At 43.6% G+C, this 10,161-nt stretch overlaps 1 protein-coding gene across 4 annotated transcripts in view; it reads right to left on the reverse strand.

Annotated features, from left to right (window-relative positions):
* The window catches only part of HLTF (helicase like transcription factor), a 34,582-nt gene extending 30,383 nt beyond the window's left edge, over nucleotides 1-4,199 (reverse strand). For 2 of the 4 annotated variants that reach the window (XM_069104718.1, XM_069104717.1), the window contains exons 1-2: nucleotides 3,921-4,199; nucleotides 3,531-3,560 (exon numbers count right to left, since the gene is read on the reverse strand). In XM_069104718.1, the coding sequence (XP_068960819.1) occupies nucleotides 3,531-3,560; nucleotides 3,921-3,940 (50 nt within the window). In that variant the 5' untranslated portion in view covers nucleotides 3,941-4,199. The remainder of the gene's footprint in view (nucleotides 1-3,530; nucleotides 3,561-3,920) is intronic. The other 2 variants (XM_069104721.1, XM_069104720.1) reach the window with 1 other exon arrangement.
* Between the last annotated feature and the right edge of the window lie 5,962 nt (nucleotides 4,200-10,161).

A 10,161-nucleotide genomic window follows, 5' to 3' on the forward strand; every position in this document is an offset into this window, starting at 1 on the left:
GAGCTTTGTGGCTAAGTTATATGAAAGAGAAAAAAGAAAAAAAAGGGGTGGGAGAGGTTAAGAAAAAAACACCTGGAATCAAATAAAAAGAGGAAAGGAAAAAAAATAAAAAAAGAATATATTCTCAATCTGGGGGGGGGGGGGGGGGGGAGGGAGAGTCAAGTCTCAGCTTGGATGAAGTGATGCTTTTTATTAAATATAAGCAAATTATTACCCAATATGGTAAAGATGACATATAAGGAAGGCTGCGTGGCACTGCTCAGGAGTCATGATATACTTGTCTTTGGTTCTACAACTAACTAAATGACCTTAAGCAAGTCCCATTACCTATGTCCTCAATCTATAAAATGAGGGATGGCATGGTAAAACTGGAGAAAAAGAAGAAAACAAAGAACTGAATCTGGCATCAAAGGACCTGGGATCAGAAAGGTCCCTTCCTGCTCCAAGATTTCTCCCCCTTTGCCTTTTTAAGGGACTAGCCCACGGTCCACCTAGGAGCTCTCATCGTCCCTAGCCTGAACTACACTTTTTAAGCACCAATGGATCAGAAAATAAAGTTATCTCTACTTACTGGAACCAAGCAAAATATTTACATATTTTATATATCCTATAATTTTAACATAAAGTATTCTGAATACCTAAGACAGGTTTCAAATATTTTCTTTGAACACACAAGTAAAATCCAGTTTTAGGGAATATAACTTTAATGTCATACTGTTTTATAAAGAGCTATTTCTATATCCCTGTGAATGGATTTTTGAGAACTCTGCCCATTTGATTTCAATCTTTTTTATATACAATCCTCTTCTGGCCCACATCAAGTATGTATACACCAAATATCCCAATCAACAGTCCCTTAAAAGTCACCATTTCTAATCTTGGTCCAAATTAACTGGACCACTGGCTCCTCCCACCAAAGTCCAATACCTCTTGACCTTCATCTTAGTGTCCCATGGTATAGTTTTTCTCCTTTCCCCTATTCTTGAAACATGACCTACCCAAATTCTTTCCCCATGATCACAGATTGCCTTTAATACATCTGTCACCCCAATTATGAAATGTAAAGTCCTGTAGAAAAAATGACTTCACATGTTCCTTTCTACGTGGCTGACAACCTATTTACCAAAAAAATTATTTTAATTCAAAATATATGCTTTATATTGTAACTTAACCTGTATGTCAAAGTTTTATGAGGGAATGAGAAAAACTGGCAAAAATAAGGCTATTATAAAATAGCTTATGTCTACTATATGAGGGTATGATTATTTCATCTACAGGTAACAGCAATTTTAGAAGTATCATTCACATGGTACAAAATTTTATCAAATAGACAATCTCCTCCCCAAAACTGATTTATAATTAATAATAATGCTTCAGTGTTTTACTGTATTTGCATAGCATATGCTTGCTACCATGGCCTTCCCTCTAAATATATCAATCAGTAAATTTAAATATATATATCAGAAAACATAAAGACCATTAATGACTAATTCATTAAAGATCTTCTAAATCAGAAGTACTTAACCTGGATCTGCTAACTTAAAAAAAAAAAACTGTGCTAACTGTATTTCAATGTAATTATTTTCGTTTGTAATCCCATGTATTTAAAAACATTATTTTGAAAAGGGGTCAAAAGGCTTTACCAAACTAACAACTAGGTCTACAGAAAAGTTTAATAACGCCAGCTCTAGATTTGTGCCAGGATTCTAGCAAATTCTTGCCATAAAAACCTGCCGTGTGCGCTCGTGTGTATTAACACACACATGTACACAAAAATATACATATGTATGTTATATACACATGTGTATGTATTTATGTAAACACATGCCAACTTCTTATACAATGCTGGTGTTGGATTTGGATTTTGAAGATACAGTTTTTGGTCAAGGATTCTAGACTAACCAGTTCTATTAAATGACTCAGTAGAAGTTAAACAAACCTTCTATAGACTGAATTCTAATAATAATAGTTAACATTTATATAGCACTTACTTTGTGCCAGGTTAAACCCTTTACAATCATCTCATTTGATCCTTACAACCACCCTGGGACATAAGTATTATTATTATTCCCATTTTACAGATGAGGAAAACAGAAGCAAATGGGTTCAGTGACTTGCCCAGGGTCACACAGTATGGTAAGGGTCAAAGACTAAATTTTGAACTCAGGTCTTTCTAACTCCAGGCCTAGACATCTATCCACTCTGCCACTTATGCCTAGTACTATAATAAACTACGATTTCACTTAAAAACATTTAATTCATAATGGTCTATCATGTATTCTCTCAATCAACAGATACTAAAAATATAAGAATCACATGGAGGTTCTCACAATTTTTTGCACATAGAACGACTTACTAATCCAAATCATTCCTCAAGATTTGTCTGGCAATACCAATCTTTGTAAAACTTACTTTAAGATATTATACTATTGGGGCAGCTGGGAGGCACAGTGAATAGAACACTTGCCCTGGACTCATGAGGACCGGAGTTCAAATGAGGCCTGAGACACAACACAAAAACTAGCCGTGTTACCTTGAACAAGTCACTTAACCCCAATTGCTCTACCTTCTCCCCTCCAAAAAAGCAAAAAAAAAAAAAAATGTACCCACGTACAATTTCTACTGAAGAACATATAAGCAGCAAAACACTAATTTCTTTGTCTTTAGCTCTCTCTTCTCTATCCACCTTGCAGCGCTTCCGAGCTCTCCGCAGATCCCACTCCAAATCTCCCACCCCTGCCTGACGCTTGATGCTCCATTCCCCCCAGGCTGACCGCATCAGCACTGGTCCGTCAGGCTCCTCAGTCCCCTTCTGCCTCTTCCTTCCTCCTTGGCTCTAACTCGCGCACATGCAGTCCACAGGTTTTTAGAGTCCCTCCCCTGCTCTCCACGTCCCGTTCAAGCCCTCCATGCCTGCCCCCCACGCTCACATCAGGGTTTATCCCCTCAAGTACAAGTCTGCCTCTTCAGGAGACAGCAGCGCCCCGGGGCTGCACGCTACCTCAGAAACCCTTCTGCTGAACGAAGTTCTCCCCTTCCTCAGGAAGCCCCAGGAGCGCTGCCCCGGGGGCCCCACCCCTCTCAGCCACCTCCCTGCGAGGCGCAGCACGGGTCTGGGCACACAGCGGGCACCAAACGTTTCCAGATCCGCCCCAAGCCCGGACCTCTGCCCGGATCTGCATTGAACCGGGCTTGTCTCCTCGCCGCGGACCCATCGGTAATGGGCAGCGGGGAAGGGATTGGCAAGGTGCACGGAACCCCAATCCTACACCACGCACCGAGCCGCGACCCTCTCGGGCAGTCCGCTTAAAGCACGGGCGCGCGTGCGGGGACAAACCCCGCAAAAGGAGGCGGACCTTCGGCCCCACGCCCCTGGTCCCGCAGCCCCAGCCAGGTTCGCACTTAGAATTGCTAAAGACAAAAGCCCAGAGCCCGCGGGGACGCTCCACCCGGCTCCTTCTGCCGGCCGCCGCCCCGGACACGCGTGGGGCCCGTGGGCGCAAGTTTAAAAAGCAGGAAGGATAACTCACACTTTAAAGAACACCTGGGGCGCGTCCGTCCTAAAGGGGAGGAAAAGAGAGTCCTCTTGTCAAGCTCGCGGCACCGGAAGATTCTTTCCAGTTCGGGTTTTTGTGGGGGTTGTGCGGGTTTTGGGGGGGGGTTTCGGAACCCGTTAAGCGGGACTCTGCCCGGGACAGGTGAGGGGCGGCGAAGCCCCAGCCCTCCTCCTCCCTTGCCCTTTCCCCTCCCCCCGCGCCCCGGGCCAAGGTCTTGGACACGGGGACCCCACGCTGAGAGTGGGGGGGCACACGCGCGCGGGACGGGCCCCTCCCACCCGGCACGCGCAGGGAGGGGGATTCCCAGAGGGGCTTATTTAGGGATGGGGGACAACCGTTACCCGCCCCCCCCAGCCCTTTCACCTCCTGAAAATCCAGGACATGGCGCTGGGCACGAAGGCGGGGTCCGGGACCCAGCCGCTCTCAGGCCCCCCGGGCCCGCCTCGCCTCGCTGCCGCTGCTGCTCGGGTCCGGGACGCGCCGCTGGGGAAAAGCGAGGAGAAGGCAGCTAGCGCGCCGCCGCGAGAGGGATGCGAAGCCCAAGCTCGGGCCGCCTCTGCGCCCCGCTCCGCACCTCCCCTCACTCCGCCTCTGCCTCAGCTCCTGCCTCGGCGGCGGCGGCGGCAGCGGCGACGTCGCGTCCCTTCCTCCGCCCGTCGTCGTCGAGCGACGCCGCCGTCTCCCTTCCCGCAACAAACCCAGCCCCGCGATCTGAGGAGACTGACAGCGGCACGCCCCAATCGAGGGCAGGCTTGTCCGAGCCTCGGCCAATCAGTGCGCGGAAGAGGAAGGCGACGACCGCCCCCGCGCTGCAATTCAAAGAGGTGAGTGGGCCGGGCCCCGCGCGGCTGGTTTCATCCGGGCTTTTCCCCGCCCCCTGGGTTGGCGCGCCGCGCCGCACCTCCCGCCGCGGGGATAGGGGAGGGCGGGTTTGGGACTAGCGGGGAGGGGTGGGCAGAGGCTTTCTGGACTTGCGATCTCCCATCTGAGCTAAGATTGCTAGGGCTCCCGGTTCGGGCCACTCCTACCTGCACGTGGGCTCTGCTGGTTTTCCAGCCAGGGAACCCCCGCCCCGTTCGCTCCCGCAGTCTAAGCGCCCGCGAAACCCTGGGGTCCCCTTGGGACTAATGCACCCCGCAAGCTTCAGACCCTCCCAGCCCCGGAGCCTGGGAACCCCATGTTTCCGGTGCTGCGCCTTAGGGAGTAGCCCTAGAAACTAAGTTTCATTTTGCCTATCTTTGAGATTTTTAATCAGAACTGGGATGTACGAGTTACTTCTTCTTTGACCTTGTGATTTGTGTCTAAATAATAATTCTTTAGGGGAAAAAAAAAACTTTAAAAAAACAAAGTTACAAAGAACGTACTTTTGACGGAGGCTGGACCATACCCACCCTCCGCGAGCGGGGGCCGGGGAGGGGGAGGCGTGGAACAAGGTGTACACCGCACAATGCATTGTCCTCCTACCCGTCACGTGCTGGCGCTGCTTGGGTTCCCACGCCCGGGCTGCACTTAGTAGGGGCGGAATTAGTCCGTGCCTCCAAGGAATTGGTGATTGCACCAAAGCTCAAAAGCCTTCCAGATGCCTAAAGCAGGGAACCCCGGTGGGGTGGGAGGGGGTGGGGGGCGGGACCTTCGGGTAACAATCGCCCTGGAATGTTGGCTCTCTTGGAAGAGAACTGGCTGGTTCCAGTTGTTACTCAAGGGACCGCGAAGATGTTAAAATCTACTTGAAAGTGTCTAGTGAATTCAGTTGGAGGGGGTGGGTGAGATAAGGGTCTTACTGCTTTATGTTGAACCAAGGTTCCCTGTGGTGAAGAGAGCCCCCTAGATTGCCTTTGAAGTCCCTTCGGATGCAAGTGTCTATGATGTATAGACATCAGCTCAATTACTCTAGGATCAAATGAACAAATTGGGATTATTTTAGATTAGGAGTCAGTGGAGCTGGGTTCAAGACCCAATTTTACAATAAGCAGTATGGGCAAACCATGCCTTGACTTTCTCTATGATCCTAAGGCTCTCCAAAGTTGTGTTTTGTTTTTTTCTGCCTCCCTTTTGACAATAGATGTAATTCACTCTTCATTTAAGGAAGAAATTCAAATTATAGAAGTCAGTTTTACTAAACTCGTGATAAATTTAATTGGCAAAGAGGTGGGTAAAAACTATGGTTTCAAATACACACTTTGAATAATGTCAAATTGAATTTATATACTGCCACATTCCCTCAAATGAATCCAGAATTTATCATTTCAATTTACCTAGCCAGAATTAATCATCAGGTTTATTCAATGGGTAACCTCAAGCCAAGTTCCTTTGTGTAGGCAAAATCACATTTCTTACCCCTCAAACCAGTCATTATAAATATTTCCCTCTATTGATTCGATGTTATTGTTCTCAAAATTCATCTATAGTAAGGTACTCATCCCTATATATGAGTGGATCAGGAAATGAGGAGAATCTCCATTTTTCATCAACATTATTGACCTAAACATATCTCTCATCCATGTGGCTGGTTAAGATACAGTTCTCAGGGCGGTCTGGTAGCACAGTGAGTAAGAGCACTGGCCGCAGAGTTGACCTGAGATCGAATCCGGGCTCAGATACTTAGCACCACACCCAGAAATAACTGGCCGTGTAACCTTGAGCAAGTTACTTAACCCCAATTGCTTTAAAAAAAAAAAAGATACAGTTTTCGAGTTCTGTTTTTATATACACATGTACATGCACATCTACAAATATATACATTTTTGTATGTGCATGTATATGTGATCATAAACATAACATTTTTCATATTCTCTAAATATATTGTATTCTATTGTTAGGTATATATGTACAGATATGTGTATGTATATGTGTATCAAATATGGGATTTATCATTGTTATTAGATCAATTGTATAATTATTAATATAAATTTTATATATAATGTTTCTATTAATATTAAACACACATATTATAACTGTAAATTGTATAATAAATATACACACATATAAATACATATAAATTAACTTTCATAATGGAGTGACCCTTGTATCACTAAGAGAATGTTGGAGTATAATCATCATAATCAGTAAACTATGTCCAAAGTCTAGGGCAGGAATTTGGAATTGTTATTTTTGTTCTAATCCTGGTTACCTTTTCTCCAGAATCCCCTTTCCCATTTCCAGATTTCCCTCTACTTCTGTGGATTCTTACAGAATTTCCTTATCAATGGAAAAGATTGATACATCTTCTATTTCAAGACCTGTTCAAAAAGCCCTGGCTCCCAAAAAATCCCAGGACTAATCTTTCACAACTCTACAACAGGACCAAGGCAATGCTTCTTTCTCAGAAATGGTTAGTTTTTGTTTGATTGCATTACCCACCACCTACCCTCATTCTAAAACCCAGGCATCCTGTTCCCATGAAACAAATCTTCCAGTTCCTGTGCTCTGAAATTGTTCTGAAACACCCACTTTGAATTTTCTCCATTTTCCAATTATCCTTAAATTAGAGTAAAAATTTTCCTTTCAAAAATAAGACAAAAACTTTTTACATACAGAATCCTGGAATAATACATAAAAACAAAATGATAAATGTTTATTAATTGGTTGGAATTGGAAGGGTCCTCTCAGATGCCATCTAGTCCATCCATTCTTGAACTGTGGGTCATGACCTTGTAGGGGGTCATGAAAAATTTGGCAATAGTAAAAGATTTCTGAAAGCTCAAAGACCAAAAATTAATTCAAAATCAAACATGCAATGAATCGTAGGTGTTTCTGGCAGCACTTGCCCATCCTGCATCTGCAACTACACTGCAGCATTGGTTCTGAACACACAGCATGTACACTTTGCACTTGGAATGCTCTCAGGCCAAGAAATTCTAATGGAATGCTGCTGAAATACAAAAAGGGGTCATCAGGAGGGGAAAAAAGTCTAGGAATCCCTGACTAGTCTAACTTGTACATGAATGAGACCACTCTCCAATATAATAACTTGCCTTTGGGTAAACAAGTGTAGACTCTAAAGTTTTCAAAGCACTTTACAAATGTTACACCATTTGATCCTCCTAACAACCCTGTAAGGTAAGTGCTGCTATTATCCCCATTTTACAGATGAGGAAACTAAGGTAGACAAGTGAAATGACTCACTCAGAATCACACAGCTAGTGTCTGAGGCTGGATTTGAACTCAAATCTCCCACACTTCAGGTCTAGGTCTCTACTCACTGTACCACCCAACTGCCCCAATGTGCCCTAGAAGTGATCATCCAGTCTTGGCCTAAAGACTTCTAGGTAGGGGGTGGTGGAGAGGGGGAAGACATCCACAATCCATGATACTTTTAGATAGTTTTCACTATTAGGGAGAGTTTTAAAGCTGGTTTTTTTTTTTTGTTTTTTTTTTTGCCTCTGCAACTTCATCTGTCTAACACATGAAGGTCCTCAAAGAGTTTTTAAAAATGATCATTTCTGCTCCAACTCTTCTCTTCAACACCCCTGTATCCCTCTGTGTGGTGATGATGATGATGGTGACTACAGCTAACATTTACAGAGTGCTTACTCTGCACACTATTACCTCATTCGATCCAAACAACAGCCCTATGAGGTAGGTGCTGTTATCCCCATTTTACAGATGAGGAAACTGAGGCAAACAGGTTAAATATTTTTCCATGGCAAATCACACAGCTAGGAAGTATCTAAGGTCAGATATGAACTTAGGTCTTCCTGATTCCAGGTTTATAACTGGTTTCCTTTGTAATCCTATGAATTTATATTGTCCAATTGAAAAACACAATTCTTACCATGTGACCTTGAGCAAGTCACTTAACCCCAATTGCCCTCCAAAAAGCAAAAAAAAAAAAAAAATGATTCTGGGAAGGGGTCCATATGTTGTCAAAAGCACTAAGAACCTCTGCTTTAGGTGGTCTCCAGCTGCTCAAAGTTCTTTCTAAAATGTGGCACCCAGAAATGACCATGATTTTCCAGCTGAGTTCTGACCAAGATAGAATGCAACAAGGTTTTCCTGTCCCTACTCCTGGACCCCTATTCCTGTCAATGAAGCCCAAGGTGTATTTACCACATGGCCCTATTTCACTATTTGGGTAGATAGGTAGCACTGTGAAGAGAGTGCCAGACCTGGAGTCAGAAAGACCTGAGTTCAAATCTTACCTCAGACATTACCTGTGTTACCCTGGGAAAGTCACTTAACCCTGTTCACCTCAATTTCCTCATCTGTAAAAATGAACTGGAGAAGGAAATGGCAAATGAATCCAATATCTTTGCCAAGAAAACTCCAAATGAGGTCACAGAGAGTCAGACACAACTGAAAAAAAGACTGAACCACAAAAAAAAATTATGTTACTAATTCATATTGAAATTAAGTTCCACATTTTCAGATAAACTGTTGTCTATTCTGCTCCACTCTCTCCCCCAGCATTATCTTACTTGGGAAAACTTTTTTTTTTTTGGATGTAAGTATAAGGCTTTACATTCTGATTACCTCACAGGAGGCTCCGCAATACACTCCTCATTTTATATCTAGAAACACCTCATGGGATGTTTGCTTCAGAATTTTATAACTCATACTTCCAAAACACTCTTTTCCTCCCATTTTCCATGTTGCCATCACTTCTCTTTCTATTGTATTTTTGCTATCATTTCTCGCCTCCACCCACTAAAATAAATGGGGACTGAGATACAAACACTGCAGCTCAGTATCATCATGAAACAATCCAGTTTCACATTTTGAGAATGTGCCAGAAGTCTGTTCCCACACTCGTCCTCATCTTGCATTTTGAAATCACCCTTCATTCTAGTCACAGGGTATAGAGATTTACCAGAGGTCAATGGAGTTCTATCAAAAATATTTAGTTACCATTTAGTAATTATACTATGTGCCAGAAACTTCAGTCGACCTTGGGGATACACAGTGAAAAGCAAGCTATTCTCTGACTTTCAGAAACTTACCATTAAATTATAAGCATCTTTGAAAAATGCTATTATTTGATATTATTTGTATTTAATGTGTGACCAGTCTTTATTAATATGTTAATGTATACATTTTTCAAATTAAAAGATGAATCATGATGTAGTCAATAGAGGGTCAGTTCTAGGGACAGGAAGAATTGACTTCAAAGTGTTACCTCTAATAGAGGAGCTGTATGACCAAGAGTGCTGGGCTTGGAATCAGGAAGACTCATCTTCATGAGTTCAAATCCAGCTTCAGATACTTACTAGCTGTGTGACCCTGGGCAAGTCACTTAACCTTGTTTTCCTCCTCTGTAAAATGAGCTGGAGAAGGAAATGGCAAACCACTTCAGTATTTTTGCCAAGAAAACCCAAATGGGGTCATGAAGAGTTGGACACGACCAAAAACTACTGAACAATAAAAATAACAACAACATGACGAACAGATTGGCAATTAACCCCTTTTTGCCTTTGGCAACACACGAAAGACCTTGACCCTATCAGAAAGAGATACAGTTTTATCAATGGCAATGACGTTTAAGAAGACATCATCTGCTTTGCCCTGCACCCTAAGGACCGGTAGGCTTTTCCACCTTGACTTGCATCAGAAACCTCTATTAGAATATAAGCTCCAGGGGCAACTAGGTAGTGCAGTGAATAAAGTA

Source organism: Petaurus breviceps, unplaced genomic scaffold (assembly GCF_028583685.1).
Source record: "Petaurus breviceps papuanus isolate PSGF00001 unplaced genomic scaffold, PetGlider_PUasm1.0 688, whole genome shotgun sequence".
NCBI classification, from domain to species: domain Eukaryota; kingdom Metazoa; phylum Chordata; class Mammalia; order Diprotodontia; family Petauridae; genus Petaurus; species Petaurus breviceps.